The 19,403-nt window shown below is 40.8% G+C and overlaps 1 protein-coding gene across 1 annotated transcript; it reads right to left on the bottom strand.

Annotated features, from left to right (window-relative positions):
* Positions 1–7,216: 7,216 nt before the first annotated feature.
* On the bottom strand, positions 7,217–7,754 carry LOC148575833 (uncharacterized). The gene is made up of 2 exons (XM_088501644.1): positions 7,563–7,754; positions 7,217–7,489 (listed from the first exon to the last, which is right to left on the bottom strand). Exons 1-2 carry the CDS (start codon positions 7,752–7,754, stop codon positions 7,217–7,219), a joined length of 465 nt encoding a protein of 154 aa, XP_088357770.1.
* Between the last annotated feature and the right edge of the window lie 11,649 nt (positions 7,755–19,403).

Here is a 19,403-nt window from a genome sequence, read left to right as displayed (position 1 = left end):
TTATTTGATTTTATTGTCATGATTATTGTCTGACTACATCTATTCATTATTGATCAAATTGCAATGTAGTTGTTACTGAGATAAGCCTCAATGTAGTCCCTGAAGTTGCACTCGAGCCTCAAAGTAGTCCCTGAACTTAAAAGTTCCTCAGAGTCATCCCCGAACTTGTACTCCGGGACTCAAAGTGGTCCTTCCGGCAATTTCAGCACACGTAGCGCAACCGGAAAGCTTAGCTGGCAGCGTTGGTGACACGTGGGACTCACAAAAACGATGTCGTTTTGGTTGTGTGCCAAAATGACATGAAACGACGTCGTTTCACGCTCACTACGTCCCTCCCTCAACGTTTCAATAACGTATTGTCTCCCTCCTCTCTAAACACGAAACAAACACAACACAGAGTGAGGTTTCTTCTTCTCCCTCCCTCAATCTCCAATGGCGCATGTGCGACTGCATTAACTGCACCGATTTCAGTGGAAGACTTTGGCTCTGGAGCATCGCTGTTTTCCTCGCCTTCATACACATAGTTGGGAAGCCCTGGTTTCTCTGAAAGAGGTAAGCCAAAAATGAAAAAAAATGTGGTTCCTCTATTTTTTGATGTTGTTGTTAATCTAATATTCACAAAAGTTCAGGCCCTTTTTTTCGATTGTAATTGGTGGGTATGAACGCCTCTGTTCTGTTCTTTGTGCTAGGGTTTGATCACTACTAGCTTTCGTAGTGGTTTGGCCAAGAAAATTGTAGAGTAGGAGTGTTTCTTGTGTTTTGATGATATGAAAACGTGTTCTCTATGTGTTAGGGTTTACTGCTGTTAGTGGAGGAGTTTCCAAAATGTTAATGTATTTCAGGAGAATGACTCTGATCAATGAATTTGTTAAACAGAGTTTGCATGATCACAGTAGAAGTAAAGATCTTTTGGGAGTTGAAATTTTTTGTAACTCTGATAATGGATTCTGAACTTGACTGATTAGTGAGAGTGATGATGAAAATTGTAGAAGAGAAAATTCATGAATTGTTTTAAATGATGATAAGCCATTATCTGAAGTTTAGCTGAAATGTGTTTCTGTGCTTTATGTGCTTCATTTAACTATTTTTCTCTTGGAATACACAATTATGATACTGGTTAGCTTTACATAGAAGACTTTTGGGAACTTTTTTTTTTTTGCCAAAAAGTTTCCAATGACTACACTTTTTCGAATAGAAAAAAAGGTCCTAATGTATATTATTACTATTCTTGAATGTCTTGAAGCCGTGATGAAGCATTGCCTATATTCAAGAGGAGACTCTTAGGTGCCTTGCTGGAGTTTTCTGCTCAAGAATTGCAGGTTCAGGTACATTGGTTTTTGTCAATGATCTTCTTTTCAAACATTTTATTTATGGCATGTAGGCACAATTGTATCCTTTTGTCTTCTGATTCTATTTTCGTCATCAATCATTTTGGTTCTGAATGTCCATGCTTATCCAAAAATAAATAGCTTCACTCATAGTTAAGCACACCTAGTTAGTGTTTGAAAATGGTTTCTAGGATACAAATATAGAGATAATGAGACAATAGTGATGGATACAAAGAGAAATGTATTTGTTAATAATTTTAACATTCGAGGATAAAACAGAAAAAACAAAATGTAAAAAAATTTTCATTTCAGTGTCCTGCCTTCACTATCTCCACTTGTTGGGAGAACGGAAAGATTTTATTGTTTTTAAATTTGTGTCCCAGAGACAGATTCTAAACACTACCTTAGAAATAAAATCTGTACATACAAGAATAATTCCTAAACTGCTCTTAGTGAAAGTGATGATGAAATTGGTAGAAGAAGATTAGGACTGAATCAATGCTATGATATGAAGAAGATAACAGATGCCATTTAATGAGCTTTCATTAACTACTATTTACCATTACTATTTCTAGATGGTTTTTCTTGTTTCATCTCCACCTTCAGTGTTGTATATTATTTTATTATTTTTTAAACTCTCTAGTTAGTGATTACTTTAGCTCCAAATTTGGCAGATTTTCTTTATTTCTGTGTGCCTTTTTTTGTTGGTAGTTTGATTTATGGCACATATTTCTTTCATGTGGGGTGGAGGGTTTGACACCATAAAGTTATGATCTTGCTTTCATTATTTTACTTGATTTGTGTGATCTACATTCTGGTGGATTCCAATGGGTTTTTCCAGTTAGAATTTATTTATGATTATATTCTTGCAAGTAGGAGTAGCTGATAATGTTTGATTGTTACATTGATTAACACCATATTCTGTGATCTAGTTCATTTATTCTATACCTTCATATTTCCAATCTATTACTAGCAGTGATGTCTAATTTCAAATAATGGGTGTGATCAATTAATTTTTTTTTTTGTAAATATTGGCATATGGGTGATCCGTTAATTACCATTATATTTCACCATGGAGGGTCGTTTATCACAGTGGCCGATGGGAGTATGTCTTACAACGGTGGAGAGACTTGTGAGTTGCCGGATATTGATACAGACACGCTGGATGTATTCTTCGTCCGAGACTATCACAAGAAAATTGGGTATGACAAGGTTAGCCAAACTTGGTGGCTGGTGCCTAATCGGCCTATGCAAAGTGGTTTAAGAGCAATAGCAAATGATAATGAGCTGATGGAGATGTGTTACCTGGCTCAGCAGAACAAGGGGGTTATTCATGTGTACTACAAACATGGAGTATCTGAGCCTGTGTATATTGAGGAAGTAGAACCAGTGGTTTCTGGCAAGGAGCTGATGCTGATACCAACCATTATTCCCACCCCAAAACCCACCACCAATGCCACAGCTGAACCAATTCCCAGCACAACACCATGCAATCCAACTTCTGAACCAAAGAATACTACTGAATCCACAAAACCAAAGGAGCCACCTACCTCATTGGCTGTTGGTAACCAAAACAAAGCAGAAAAAATTTTCCCCCAACCCACTGCAAGTCTTGGACCTAAGCCCAATCCACCACCAAAAATAATAGCCCAACCCAGTAAAAGCAAGCCCAAAATCCCACCAAAAAAAATGCCCCAACCCACAGCAATTCCGAAACCTTGGTCCAAAGAAAAAGAAACCAAGAAGGCTAAAACAAAGAGAGGCTGTAAGAATGTAAAAATAGCAGCAGCAGCATGTGGAAGGAGGCCACTGACAAGAGCTGCTGCTACTGGAAATATTGCAAAAACAACTGGTAAAGGAAAACAGCCCAAGACAACCTTTGTTGCTTTGTCTAGTTCAGAGGGATCCTCAGATAGCCATGACAGTGACGATAGTGTAGAGGATGAAGCATATAGGCCTGGTGGTGATGAAGTGTCCAGTGAAGAAGACTTGCCTCCGGATAGGTCAGCAGGAAAGAGTAATGTGAAATTGAGAAGTAGGCCAGGGAAGAAACTTACAAAAGGAAAGAAGTCTGTTATGGTTGAAGAAGATGGTCCTGTTTGTGCAGACTCAGATTCTGAGGATGATGAAATCATTTTTGGACCGATTCCTAAGTTTGGATCATCAGTTGCTCCTTATCATGATGTGCAGGATGATCCTTATAATGATTCTGATGGTGGAGACTCATGGCACTCGGAAGAAATGAAGACTCCTCCAAACTCTGAGGATGAGTTGGAGGAAGTTGATTCAGATGACGTATTCCCTGCATTTAGAGAAGGAGGGAGGTTTGGAGAGCTTAGGCTAGAGGTTGGAATGACTTTCACTACAAAAATAGAGTTCAAAGAGGCTGTGCATGAATATTGCATACAAGAGGGTAGAAGGATTTGGTTTAAGAAGAACGATAACGTGAGGATGAGAGCTGTGTGTAAGAATGCGAGCTGTGGCTGGCTTGTGTATGCCTCTAACAATACTGAGAACAACTGCTAGCAGATCAAGACATTCATGGATGACCACACCTGTGCAAGAGAGACCAAAAACAGACTAGCTAATAGGAAGTGGCTAGCCTGCAAATTGGTGAAGAAATTAAGAAAATATCCGAATCTGAGACACTCCGAGGCTGCACAATATTTTAAGACTAAATGTGATCTGGAACTAAACAAGTCTTCACTGACCAGGGCCTTAGGAGATGCTAGATCTGTTGTGTACGGTGATGCAGCTGCCCAATATGGCATGGTGAGAGATTATAGACTGACACTGCTGAAGAGCAATCCATGATCCACTGTCACAGTTGGGGTTATACCTCAGCCCAACCCTGATTATGATCCAATTTTCGAGAAGATGTATATCTGTTTGGAGGGATGTAAAAAAGGATTTCTGGCTGGTTGCAGACCCCTCATAGGCTTGGATGGGGCTTTTCTAAAGACTCGGCATGGTGGTCAGATATTGTCTGCAATTGGCCAAGACGCAAACAATCATATAAATGTTATTGCCTATGCAATTGTCCCTGTTGAGAACACTGAAAACTGGAGATGGTTCTTGGAATTACTTCATCAAGACTTGGGGGATTACAAGAAGAACAAGCTCTGTTTTATCTCAGATATGCAGAAGGTATGCAATATTTATAGGTTGTCACTTAAAATGATGTTTATACACTGGGCTGCTGATTATATATGCTGAATTAATCTATTGTGACTTAAAATGATGTTTATACACTGGTTGTGACTTAATAGTTCTTAGTTATAACAAGTCACTTGTTGTTACTTATTAGTTACCTATTGGGTGTGTTTCAACATGATGATTATACACATGGTTGCTGTCTATAGTTGCTAAATTAATCTATTGTGACTTAAAATGATGTTTATACACTGGTTGTGACTTAATAGTTCTTAGTTATAACAAGTCACTTGTTGTTACTTATTAGTTACCTATTAGGTGTGTTTCAACATGATGATTATACACATGGCTGCTAGGGACTAGTTGCTGAATTAATCTATTGCGACTCATTTATACAGTGGTTGTGACTTAAGAATTCTAAGTTATTTAGTGTCAACCTATCTATTGTAGTTATCTATATGATGTTAATACACTGGGCTGCTGTCTATATATGCAGAATTAATCCTGGACTGATTATATGCTGCATAATGTTCTGTCAATCTGTTGTTACTCATTTATCCTGTTCTGCATAATGTTCTGTAATAGTGCTGTGTAGGGACTAGTTTGATGTCACTTACATAAGTGTAGGGACTAGTTTGATGTCACTTGAACAAGTCTAGGGACTATTTTGATGTCACTTATATAACTGTAGGGACAGATTTGCTGCCTGATAACAACTATATGACCCCTTCTTTGGTATCTGAAATAGGGCCTTATAAATGCAGTTAAGGAGGTTTTTCCAGATGTCCATCACAGATTCTGTGTTTGGCATCTGTGGAAGAACTTCAACAAGTAATGGAAGGATCTCCAGCTTAGAGGGTTTCTCTGGGATTGTGCAAGGTGTACTAGCCAAGATGGCTTCCTTGATATCATCAAAAAGATTGAAAGGGTTAATAAGGAAGCCTGGGAGTATTTGAACAAGTGACCTAGAGACTCTTGGAGCCGGGCATTCTTCAGTAATGCACCTAAAATAGATAACATCTGCAACAATACCTGTGAAGTCTTCAACTCCAGGATCAAAGATGCTAGAGCTAAGCCTATTATCACACTCTTGGAAGAAGTCAGAATGTATGCAATGAGGTCGATAGCTAGGAACAAGGTGAAGCTGAATTCGAACACTGGAGTTCTACCTCCTATACAGCGCATCAGGTTAGAAAAGATACGGAAGGAATAAAAAAATTGGGTCCCGATGTGGTCTGGTGACGCAGATTATGAGAAGTTCGAAGTACATGGCTGGCCGACCAACATGGTTGTGGACTTGGGAAAGAGGCTCTGCACATGTGGTTTCTGGCAATTGAGTGGTAATATTTTTTAAATTCATTGTTTTAGTCTTATTATCATTATCAGCCTTTGTTGTAGGCTTACTGTTGTTGTCTTCGTTGTTGTGTGAATGCTGTTTAGGGATGCCATGTGTGCATGCGTGTGCTGCACTGGCAAGGGCTGGTAAGAGACCGGAGGACTACTGTCATCAGTGGTTGACCATGGAAGCATATAATAACACATATGCCTTCCATATCAATCCAATTCCAGGTCAAGCACTATGGGAAAAGTCACCATATAACAGATCACAAGCACCAAAATTTAGAAACAAGCCCGGACCACTTAAGAAAAAAAGAAGAAAAGATGCAGATGATGAGCCAAGTGGGAGTAAGAAGTTGAAGACGAAGATGAAAAGAATATATAAAAAAGGTCTATGTCGTTGTTGTGGCGAAGCAGCACACACCAGAAGGAATTGTCCAAAGAGGGCTGCTGCCGAAGAGGCTGCTGCAGCTGCAGAAGCTGCTGCTGCAGAGGCTGCCGCTGCACAACCTACTGCTGCTAATGGTGGTGAAGGTCAGGCCAACTCTGCTGCCCCTGTCCCAGAAGCCCCAACCGAAATCAATCTTGACCAAAGTCAACCACCCTTGGAAGCAACTGATGACTCTCAACAGGTTCACGAGCTTATATGATTTTAAATTTATCATACTCACATCCTTACCTAGTTTACTAACTATGTTACATTTTTTTTAGCTGATAGGTTCTACCCTCACCTGTTAGGCCACCAAAGCGCCCTCTAAAAAGAAAGTTAGCCAAGGGTTGTGAAAAACCAGCTTCAGGAAGTAGCAATCCACCAATAACCACCCCACCTGCTGCTACCCCACCAAGAAGTAGTCATATATCAAGGAATCCCCCACCTAACCCTATGCAAGGGGCAACACAGGGAACTGCTACAAGGCTTGCAAATTTCATGAAGTTTGTGCCGAATCCTGGATTCAAGGCACCCAGACACAAAAAATGAAGATTAGGATGATTATGTGTAGGGAAAGCAGGCTGTCTTTTTGTATATATTTTGCTGATGTTGTTTACAATGCCTAAAACATTGTCCCAGTGTTGGAGATTTTAGGGAAAGCAGGCTGTTTTTTTGTATCTATTTTGCTGGTGTTTTGGCTCTATAATGTCTTTTTTGAATCAAACATTACCAATATGAATATGAATTATGAATTATGATTTTATTCAATTGAGTTTTCTCAGCCTTTTGTTTATATATTATCCTCTATTACAAACTTAAGACTAGTTCAAGTGCTGTCCATTTCTATTTCATTGAAAAGAAGTCCAGGAACAGAAGTATGCATATAATCAAACACCTTAATTTCTATTTCTTTCAAACAAAAGGATAGGAACAACTACATGAACAAGGAATGCATATAACATGCATCTCATTTGTTTTTTGCTAGATATAGTTGACCCTGCTGTCTATCCAGCTTTAATACAAGAACACCAATTACAATCAGCAGCATGAACACAAACATCAAAATTCCCCCCATTTTTAGAACCCTAATTTTAGCTTCTAATTTACCAAATTTCCAAGCCATCTTCATCTTCCATTCCTCTTCATCAACTGAATGTCTTGTTCTATCATCACATGGCATGGCATCTTCCAAAACTTTATCAACCCATAAAAACAATCCACACCATTTCTTACCCACTGTCTACACATCAAAGAAAATTCAATCAGTAAAATTTATATCCATAAATACAGCAATCAACAACAACAATACTTACATTGTAGTTTGGGCAACCCAGGAATGGTCTCCCTGGATTAGAATTCGTCCCTGACCACCGCAGCACTGGTCTCGACCCGCAGGCACACCATTCTGGCAAACGAGCTTCTCTGTTTCTGTTCATTCTCCTCATGATGTTTCTAAATGATCGTGGGTTGTTCGAGCTCCCGGCTGCTTTGCTCGTGCTAGCCATAACCGACGGGTTTCAGAGAGGGAGAAGAGAAGAACACAGCACCGACGAGAAGAGAGCAGAGTGAACAATGTGGCCTTCAAATTTGGGGATTAGGGTTTTAACTTCACCTGAGGGACCAAATTGAGTCGGAAGAGTTTACTCTGCCATATCAGCTAGCCGTTGTGAGTCCCACGTGTCACCAACGCTGCCAGCTAAGCTTTCCGGTTGCGCCACGTGTGCTGAAATTGCCGGAAGGACCACTTTGAGTCCCGGAGTGCAAGTTCAGGGATGACTCTTAGGAACTTTTAAGTTCAGGGACTACTTTGAGGCTCGAGTGCAACTTCAGGGACTACATTGAGGCTTATCTCAGTTGTTACTACTTGCTTTTTGTTTTGTTTTAGCTGCACTTTAATTTTCAGACAAGAGACATCATAGCACATATTCAACGGAGTTTTAATTTCTGGATTTAGGGAGAGATTTTTTTGCAAATAAAAAAAAGTTACCCTACTCTTATTTTCTTAAATGCTCTTTATTTTAAATATTGTCATCAAAGGAGATATTGTTGAGTTTAGAAAAAGATTTCATTATTATTTGGTTGATTGCTTAAGAATTGATTCCAATTTATGGTATGATTATTTGTGTTATGAAGTTTTAGGATTAGCAATTAATGAAGAACTGATTTAATTATATTTGGAAAGAATCAACCATCAAGAGTAAAAGGATTGCTGGTGCCAAATTGAAAAGGAAACAATCATGACAATTATGAGAGACATGGACAGCAATAGCTAGTATATATAATAAAGTGCTGATTTGATTATGTTTGCAACGGATAGTTGTATAACACCCTATTACCCTAAGCCTTACCTTATGCCGAAAAGCGAAGGATAATAAAGTACCACGACAGTTCTAAAGCTCTTATTATAAAATATATTTTCATGAATGTATATAACTAGAAGCCCGATGAAGGAAATAAGCTCAAAGTCGCATAAAGCGGAATCACAAAATGCGAAGCATTCACACATGATAACTAAGGCACCAAGGTAAGATATACAAGATAACAAGGTATATATAGATATACGTATATATGTATACAATAACCAAAAGAATACTAGTCGCAATCCGCAGAGTTTAGGCCGACTAGTCATAAACAGATACATTAGAGTTTTGAAGTAAAAATAGGCTGACATCCTATCTCTCAATATTAAGCCTCTAAGGCACAAAGTACAATACAAAAGTGAGAGTATAATCTATATCAAAATAAACAGAAAGCCAAAAGCAAGCCATCCTCCACTCTGTCACCATCTGCAAACTCATCAAGGTGGGTTACGACCTGCATCTGAAAAATAACAACAATATATGGTATGAGAACCAGAGATTTTTAGTATGGTAACAGTGCCCAATATGAAAGATACAAGATTTTCGGACGCCAAAGAAAATCCTAGAACTTCACATCAATACAGATATTCAAGCTTAACGAAATATAAACTATAATTAGGGTATTCTAACTTAGAGGATTTCTAACTAAACTAGTCACCGCTGTCCTACAGATATGGTGGTGGCAACAAATGAGGCTGAAGCTGAAGGTGAGAAAGACAATGATGAGGTAGTGGATAAAGATTGTGGAACTAATGTCAATGATGGAGCTACTGTCAGTGAGGTAGAAGGACAAGCTAATGCGGCAGATAATGAAAACATTGCAAATCATGGTGAGAAAAATGGTGAAACGGAAAAGCATGATTGTCCCTGGCTTATATACTGTGCAAAAAACACACGGTTAGGTGGGTATCAAATAAAGACTTACAACCCTACTCACACCTATGAAAGAGAGTTTGGCAGCAACATGGTATATTAAAATTGGGTAGTAGAGAAGCTAGAAAAGAGACAGTTGAGTTAGCCACGTTTGACACATGCAGAGGCATGGGATCACATGAAGGTTGATTACAATGTCATACTCAATGAGAAAATGTTGTAAAGAGGACTCTGGATGACTAGGAAGAAGTATGTTAGTAACGAGAAGGCGCAATATGGCAAGCTGTGAGACTACCTAAATGAGATACACATATATTCTTTATTATGTTATTTCAAAAAGTAACATTTCCTGAGGTTATGCCTAACGCGCATCATAGAATCTGCGTTAGGCACATTTGGAAGAATTTTATAAATAAATACAAGGACACACAGCTCAAGAACGTGGTCTGGGCTTGTGCCGAAAGTTCAACATGCAGAGTTTAATGAGAACATGCAAAGGCTGAAGAGGATGAACGAGGACGCATGGGCTTACCTTTAAAAATTGGATCCAGGATGTTGGGCTAAGTCAAAATTCAGCCACTGGCGTAAGCTGGACAACATTACTAATAAGATGACAGAGGTGTGAAATGTCAAAACAGTGCACTATATAGAAAAACCTATCCTAATAATGTTAGAGGAACTCAGATGTTACATTATGCGGAGGATGGCACAACACAAAAAGACCCTAAGCACGTACACTGGTGTAATTGCTCCTGTATAACAAAAAAGGATGGAAGCCATTATGAAAGACATGAAGAACTGGACTGCTCAATGGGCTGGCGATGATGCTAGACATGTATTTGAGGTGCAAATGCACATGAAGAAGCTGGGAGTGCACTTGGGTAATAGCACATGTAAATGTAACATGTGGCAACTTACATGTATAACAATTAAATTTATACATTTTAGTTGTTATTGTAATAAATTGTATATCTAATTGTAGTTAATAATCACTTATAGTTATTTCATGTGTGCATGCCATGGCTGCTATTGCTAAAAAAGGAGACAGAGCAGACACATATGCACACAAGTGGCTGAAGATGGATGCTTTTAGAGTAACATATGGTCATTCCATTAGCCAATTCAATAGTGAAGAATATTGGGAGAAGTATGGAGAAATAAGCTCAATCCCTCCCAAGATTAAGAGGACAATAGGGAGTCCAGTAAAAAGAAGGAAACCAGATCCGGTGGAAGATGGACCAAAGGATACTAAGGCAAAAAAGACCTTCAGAGTCACATGTAAAAAATGTGGAGAGCCTGGTCACAATTAGGGGTGGCAACACTACTCGAACTCGCGGTACCCACCCCGCCCCTACCCGTTCGGGGCGGGTAATCCGCCCCCGCACCGGGGCAGATTTTAACGGGCGGGTTCTTGGTCAGGGCAGGATGGGGTCGGGTATATATATACAAAATAATTAGTAAAACGATTAATAATATTATATCATATTTAAATTTTTACTTTAATTTATGTTATGTATGTAAATGGTGGTTATATAATTTTTAAAATTAAATTTCATTTGTTGGATTTAATAATTATAGAAGCGGGTACCCGTAGAGGTGGGTTAGGGTTTAACATTTTACTACCCGCGGGTAGGGGCGGGGCGGGTTTGATGCGGGTTTTTGTAGGGCGGACGGGGTCGGGTAGAGCAAAAATCCACCCTTACCCGCCCCGTTGCCACCCCTAGTCACAATGCTAAGACCTGCAAGCGAGCTTCTAAGGATGGGACTAATTCTAAAGGAAAAGTCAAGGAAAAATCCAAGGAAAAATCATTTACAACACAAGAAGAGATTCAGGTTTCTCAATCGACACTTATAACTCAGATATTCATGATTAACACTTACCTTCTTATACTAAATGTGATATATTGTGCAGCTTGAAATCTGTAATAACATGTTTAAGACTCAAGTTTTTTACAGTAATTAGTTGCTTTGTTATAGGGACCACCTTAACATATAATATAATTGATCAGGGACCTGTTTGACTTATAGTATAAATTTTAAAGGACCTATTTGTCTTATAACATGCATCATAAAAGATTTAATTGTCCTAATAAATTTGCTCATGTATAAGGTTATTCAGCCTGAGACACCAATAAATGCTATTGTACTACATGTTGGAATGAATGTAAATGCTGCAACTGTAAGTATGCTTGATAATGTGTTTCACTATTTATTCCTAAACACTATATACTAATATCTTTCTGTCTTGAACTCTTAGTCTTGGTAAGATAGTCTAATTGACAATGAGTTCATATATATCTTATGTTAGAATACTCATAATTGTTTACAATTCTATCAGGAAAGACAACCTCAACCTCAGCCTTAGCAACCTTTTAAACGTCCAAAATAGACAATAATTAGGCCCAAGAGTCAGGAGAGTGTGAATGCTGAGACAATGGCAGCTGTAAGTAGTGGCACAACTTCTAAAATGTTCAAATTTATTCCAACTCCCAAATTGAACCTCTCTAAGAAGAAATGATGCTTTTTTGAAATTTACTGTGAAAGGGACAAGACATTGTTTGTTATTTTGAAGAAAATATACCTCCACTTTTAATACTTTTCATGTTACCACTTTACATCAATGTGTGTAGAAGAAAATAGACCTTTAGTTTGTTAACATTTTGATACTACTTATGTGCATATTCTATGTTGATGCTACTTTATGTTAACATTTTGATACATGATATTTGCATATTCTGGTTTGGATTATATACTATATTTTGTAATATCTACTTGGCCAAATTACTTACATGCATATTCTGATTTTGGATATAGACTACTTTCTGTTCAGCATCATTGTCAACCTCTAAGGTCCATTTAACTAAAATGAGCAATTCCAATACAATATTTTTCTCAACAAACATACAATGCTAATTGCTTAAATAACCACCACATAGATACAAAATAAAATCACAACTACGAGTGCACTTATTATTACACTACTAAACAACCTAAAGCACTATTGTTACGATGGGTAACCAGAGATTATTGGGTTAGATTAGTTTGGCTGGCCCAATCATTGGAATGAGGAAGTATCCAAGCGGATTGATGATCCAAGGCCCCCGTCCGACTTCGGTATGAGAGAATGGGGGGTGGTACCTGCAAAGACACTCCGATGCCAAAGTCAGCAAAGGGAGCAAGACATGTCTAGAGAGTATTGGGCTTCTGAGATACCTGAGAAGTGTCAGTGTATTTATAGTGGTGAACCATAACCACCGTTTGTGTAGTTCCATTATTTATGGGGAGTAACCGTCCCTTTATCTTAGGGAGGTTGAGATATGGCTCCAGGAAGTGGGTAGAGAAATTTTAGGGGCAGTTACTCATTTGAATGGGTGTTTATCTGTCAGCTAATCTTCGTCCCGACTTCTTTAGAGCAAGTCATGGTAGGGACCGACTTCCTGGGGCGAAGGTCGGTGTATGGCGAGGCTCAATCCTTTGGATTGGACCTTTCGTTTGGACCTGGGCCTTATCATTGGGCCAGGGTATGAACAGTGCCCCTACTCGAGCCCAATTTCTTTTAGGACTTGGGTTCGAGTATTCTACTCGGGGTCGTAACCGACTTGTTGGAGGACCGACGTGATGGTTTGGAACCGACGTGACTTTTCGTGACTTTTGATTTTCACAGTTACGTCTAATCAAACATCGCGTCCGTTAGAGGTTTGCGTAGGGGTTGTCTTGGTAACGGTGCACCCATTAATGACTGCGTCCGTTTTTACCATTATGCCCCTAACGTGTTTATAAATACTTTCCTTCTCTTTCGTTGCTTCGTTTCTGCGATTTTTTAAATTTTTCTTCTCATCCGTTCGTGGAGCATTCCTCGTTTGAAGGCTTTCATTTTCCTCTACCCTATTTCCAGGCAAAGGTTAGTCTTTTTCTCCTTGTCTCTTTTATGAAATGCTTCTATTTGCATGCCTTTACTTTAGAGAGAGGAGTTGACTTCGTAGGCTTTTTGTTTGATTCCGTATCCCCTTAGAGACCCTGTTCGTGATCTTTTTCCTTTTTTCTTTGTAGGTTTCGCTAATCCTTTTTTAGGAAAAGAAAAATGACTTCCATAGAAACTCTTGCTCAGTGGGTCGATGTCACGATCTTAGGAGAGGAACCTCTGGTTGATACTGATTTTATCACTGACCTTCGCACTCGTCACCGGCTCTACACCTCTGATGAAGATGAGCCAAAGTATGAACTGCTTGCCTCGGGTCCGGAAGACCGGGTTTGCTTTGGGAGGGCTTCAGAGGTAGCCCCTCATTTCTTTTATATGTACGAGAGCATGATCACCCGCCTGTGCATTTTTCTCCCTTTCTCTGATTTTGAGATTGCTGTTTTACGTCACTACCGTGTTGCACCTACCCAGCTTCACCCCAATTCATGGGGTTTTCTGAAAATTTATCAGTTTATCAGCCATGCCTTGGAATTTTCGACTTCTTTGAGGATTTTTTTTCTTTCTTTTCCACATGACCAAGCCCTTCAGTGGGCAGAATAATAAGCAACAATGGGTATCCTTCCGAGCTATACAAGGTCGGAGGGTCTTTACCCTTTTTGATGAATCTTTCCATGACTTCAAAAATTATTTTTTCAAAGTTCAAGCCGTAGAGGGTCACCACCCCTTTTTCTTGGATGAGAATTCTTCTCCTCGCTTTTTCTTGTACTGGTTAGAGGCTTCCCCTTGTGAGAAATATGGTTTAGAGGATCTGGATGAGGTGGAGGCAGCCATTGTAGGGTTCCTCCGAGAAGTATGGGGGAGGGCCCCATATCTGGATACCAAAAAATTTCTCCAGGGGTCGTCGTCTTTTGTCCAGACATAACTAGGTAGCTTTTATATACTTTGTTTCTGACTTGTTTCTACCGACTTGAAGTCTACCGACTTGTTTTACTAATTGTTTTTTTTTTACAGAGATGGCGAGGAAGAATTCCAATGAGTCTTACCAGAGAGTCCAGGAGGCCAAGGCGAGGTCTTGCGCCAGAACCGGTGGTGCCAGGGTAACTAGCTCTCCTCTTCCTCTTCCTCCCCCTTATTCCCGAAATTTGGGGACTCCTTCTCAACCCATTGTTATCTCCTCTTCGGCTTCTTCTCAGCCGTTCCCTCCTCCCCGACCTTCCCCTGAGCCAGAGAAGAAGAAGCGCAAGGCTTTAGAGTCTGGCTCTTCTTTTGAAGGTGAAGCTAAGGTGGATGCTCCTGCATTTATCCGAAAATTTATCTACCCCCATACTCGTATAGGTATGGATGATGTTTCTATTCGGAACCACCTCACTATTCTGGCTGAGGAGAGCATCAGGGCGGTGGGGATTTGTGCCAAGTTCCTCGATATTTTTGAGAAGACTCCTCTTAACTCTCTGGGTTCAACCTCTAGGGTTGAAGAGTTGGAGGGAAGGCTTCTCATATATCAGGAACATGAGAAGGAGTTGAAGAAGGAGGTCGCCAAATTGAAGGAGGAGAGGGATGGCCTCCGAGAGAAGGAGAGCAAGTTACAAGCCCTATGTAACATGGAGGAGGGCTTGAGAAAGAAGGCGCAGGAGAGTTATCAGAGTTAATTTGAGGACCTTGTGGCTGTAAGGAGGGATTTGTTGAACTCTCGGACTGCCTACGCCGAGTTGGAGGACTCTATTGCTGAGGGGCCGAGGAGGCCTGGAGGATTTTTAAGGAGCAGGTCGGAGTCCTTGCTCCCGACCTGGATCTCTCTCCTTTGGATCCTGACAAGGTCGTTATTGATGGTGCCATAGTTTATCCCCCAGCTCCCGAGGTCGTCATCGAGTCAGATTTGAAGACTCGGGGGCAGAGAATCATTGAGTCCCCTCCTCGTCCAAAGGATGTTCCGAGTTCCTCAAGACCTCACGGCACCTCTTCTCCGACTCCTATGGACACTTCTCTCCCTGGTCCTGATGGCGCTCCGACTTCTCTTCCCGACTCTGGTGGTGATCTGACTACTCCCTTTGGTCCTGGTGGTGATGCTCTTTAAAAATTTGTTATTTGTTGGCTATATGGGGCCCGGCCTGTGGGTCCCCTCTTTTTAAACTCTTTATATTTGTGATGGTGGTATGTTGACATTGGCCTTTTGTGGCCGTAAACAAAAATATTTATAATTGCCCTTTTTTTGGATAAGGGTTTTATTTAACAAAAATACCCGTTTTGGTATAAGGGTTTCAGCTACCTTTATGTGTGCATGCTTTTCTGATTTTGATTTTTCGAAGTCCCCTTGATCTTTTCTGAAAACCTTTTCTTTGGCTTGTCTGTCTTTCTGAGCCTTTTTGTTTTAAGGACTTTTAGGACAGCTTTTAAGCTTTTTCTAGGCTTTTTCGATCCCTTTTTTGTTATTCCTTATACTCAACTTTGTTTTATTGAGCTTTTATGACTTAGGTTATTTTTGCGATGCATTTTCTTTTCTACTCGGTTTTTCATTTCGACTTATGAGTCGGAATGTTTCCGAGTTTCTCACGATCAACTTTTATAACCTCTTTACACCGACTTGTACCTCGTCGTTTTATCCTGACGACCATCTAGGTCGGTTCATGGGATTTTCACGTTTTGTCGAGCTTAAGTCGGCGCGTTTCGTAGAAAAGTAAACGAGAGGGAATTTATAAGAGATATTGTAAAAAAGATCTTTATTTATTTGGGAAGGTACTTTACGGCTACTAAGGGTTTAATGATCTATTCCCCCCTTAGCCTCTACTATGATGCCTCGTTAAAAACCCTTCTTCAGAAAAAACCCTTTAATTTTTGGGAAAAAATCGTGAAGTTGGGAAAAGAGTACATCAGGGAGTAGAGTTCGCTTTTAGCTATAGTACCTTTTCATGTTGCAAGCATGCCACGACCTTGGTAGCTCGGTGCCGTTTAAGTCGGTCACCTTATAATAACCTTTTCCTAAGACCTCGCTAACTTGGTAGGGTCCTTTCCAATTGGCAGCGAGTTTTCCTTCCCCCGATTTGTTGACTCCTATATCGTTTCTGATCAAGACCATATCGTTTAGGGTGAAACTTCTTCGAATGACTTTTTTGTTGTACCTGGTAGTCATCCTTTACTTCAGCGCTGCTTCTCTTATCTGGGCTTGTTCTCGGACTTCGAGGAGCAATTCAAACTCCTCTTTGTGCCCCTGTATGTTCCCGATTTCATCATGGAGAATCACTCTTGGGCTTTGCTCACTGATTTCTACTGGTATCATAGCTTCTACACGATAGACAAGTCGGAAGGGTGTTTCTCCAGCGGCAGATTGGGGTGTCGTCCGATAAGCCCACAACACTTGGGGGAGCTCCTCTGTCCAGGCTCCTTTTACATCTTGTAGTTTTTTCTTTAGCCCCGCCAGTATGATTTTGTTAGCTGCCTCCTCTTGTCCATTTACTTGTGGATGCTCCACCGAGGTGAACTGGTGTTTTATTTTCATACTGGCTACTGGGCTTCTGAAGGTGGAGTCGGTGAACTGTGTTCCATTATCTGTGGTAATGGAGTGAGGTATCCCATACCTTGTGATGATATTTTTGTAGAGGAACCTCCGACTTCTCTGGGCGGTGATGGTGGCCAATGGTTCTACTTCTATCCACTTTGTGAAGTAATCTATTCCCACAATCAAGTATTTGACTTGTCCTGGCGCCTGGGGAAAAGGATCTAACAAATCCATTCCCCATTTTGCGAAGGGCCATGGAGAAGTTATACTAATGAGCTCCTCTGGGGGAGCCACGTGGAAATTTGCATGCATTTGGCAAGGATGGTATTTTTTCACAAATTCTGTGGCATCTTTCTGCAAGGTCGGCCAATAAAATCCAGCTCGGATTACTTTTCTAGCTAGCGACCTGGCTCCGAGATGGTTTTCGCAGATCCCATTGTGGACCTCCTCTAGTACTTCAGTGGTCCTTGAGGTCGGTACGCACTTCAACAATGGCGTTGATATTCCTCTTTTATAAAGGATATTTTTCACCAGAGTGTAATATTGTGCTTCCCTCCGGATTTTCTTGGCCTCTTTTTCCTCTTTGGGAAGGATGTCGAATTTTAGGTATTCGACCAGAGGATTCATCCATCCGAGATTTAGCCCGGATACCTCAAGGACATCTTGTTTGCCCTCTGCTTTTACTACAGAGGGCTCTTGAAGAGTTTCCTGGATCAGGCTTCTATTATTCCCTCCTGGCTTAGTACTTGCTAACTTGGAGAGGGCATCTGCTCTGCTATTGAGATTCTGAGTTATATGCTTAACCTCGGTTTCAGCAAAGTGCCCGAGGTATTCTAGAGTTTTTCCAGGTATCTCTTCATGTTTGGGTCTTTGGCCTGATACTCTCCATTTATCTGGGAGGTCACCACCTGAGAGTCACTGTATATCATCACTTTTGTTGCACCAACTTCTTCGGCCAACTTCAGTCCTGCAATCAGGGTTTCATATTCTGCCTAATTATTTGAAGCTGGGAATTCAAATTTGAGGGATACCTCTATTTAAGTTCCCCTTTCGTCGGCCAGTATTATGCTTGCACCGCTTCCTGTCTTGTTTGAGGATCCATCTACATAAAGTTTCCATGTAGTTGGCTTTTCCTCTTGATTTCCCGTGTATTCTGCTATGAAGTCGGTGAGGCATTGGGCTTTGATTACTGTCCGAGTTTCATACTTCAAGTCGAACTCGGAGAGCTCTATTGCCCATTGAACCATTCTCCCTGCAACATCTGTCTTTTGGAGGATTTGCTTCATGGGTTGGTTCGTCCGGACTTTTATTGTATGTGCTTGAAAGTAAGGCCGTAGCCTTCGTGAGGCTATTACTAAGGAGTAGGCAAACTTTTCTAGTTTGTGGTACCTTAGCTCGGGGCCCTGTAGAACTTTGCTGATGAAGTAAACTGGATGCTGTCCGACCTCGTCCTCCCTTATCAGGGCTGATGCGACAACTTTGTCTGCTACGGACAAATAAAGGACGAGGTCCTCCCCGACTAGAGGTCGGGTTAGTATTGGTGGTTGGCTCAAGAATCTTTTGAACTCCTAGAACGCTTCTTCGCATTCTGGAGTCCATTCGAACTGGCATCCCTTTCTTAATAAAGAAAACAGTGGAAGGGATTTTAGTTCCGATCCTGCCAAGAATCTGGAGAGGGCTGCAAGTTGGCCATTCAGTTGCTGAACCTCTCTTAAGCGAGTCGGGCTCTTCATTTCCAGGATAGCTTTACACTTATCGGGATTTGCTTCAATCCCTCTCTGTGTTAGCATAAATCCTAGGAATTTTCCGGCCTCCACTGTGAAGGTACACTTTGCGGGATTTAGCCTCATCCCGTGTAACCTTATGGTGTCGAATACTTGCGAGAGGTCTGCTAAGAAGTCGGCTTCTTCCTTGGTTTTTACTAGCATGTCGTCTACGTAGACTTCCATTAAGCTCCCAAGGTGGGAAGCAAACACCTTGTTCATCAGTCTTTGGTATGTGGCCCCTGTATTTTTTAATCCAAATGGCATGACCACGTAGCAAAAATTTGCTCTGGGCGTGATGAATGATGTTTTCTCCTGGTCTGGCTCATACATTGGGATTTGGTTATATCCCGAGTAGGCATCCATGAACGACAAGTATTGATATCCCGAGCTAGAATCTACTAGGGTATCAATACTCGGGAGTGGATAAGGGTCTTTGGGACATGCCTTATTTAAGTCGGTGTAGTCAACACACATCCTCTATTTGCCGTTTTGTTTCTTGACTAGCACTACATTTGCTAGCCATGTTGGATATTTAACTTCTCTAATGAAGCCGGCTTCTAGGAGTGCCTGTATTTGCTCTTCCACCACTAGGGCTCGCTCCGGGCCGAGCTTGCGCCTTCTCTGTTGTACAGGTCGGGATCCCGGATGTACTGAGAGCTTGTGGGACATGAGCTCGGAGTCTATCCCAGGCATGTCGGAAGCTTTCCAGGCGAAGAGGTCAGAATTGTCTCTTAGGAGCTTAG

Source organism: Arachis ipaensis, chromosome B1 (assembly GCF_059453495.1).
Source record: "Arachis ipaensis isolate K30076 ecotype BB chromosome B1, ASM5945349v1, whole genome shotgun sequence".
Classification (NCBI taxonomy): Eukaryota; Viridiplantae; Streptophyta; class Magnoliopsida; order Fabales; family Fabaceae; genus Arachis; species Arachis ipaensis.
This window is presented reverse-complemented; position numbering and strand designations above follow the sequence as displayed.

Excerpts from the sequence above, each read along its gene's own strand:
- LOC148575833 (XM_088501644.1), bottom strand. The coding sequence starts at position 7,754 with ATGGCTAGCACGAGCAAAGCAGCCGGGAGCTCGAACAACCCACGATCA. Across the intron at positions 7,490-7,562 it reads TGGGTTGCCCAAACTACAAT|ACAGTGGGTAAGAAATGGTG; the intron begins GTAAGTATTGTT and ends TTTGATGTGTAG.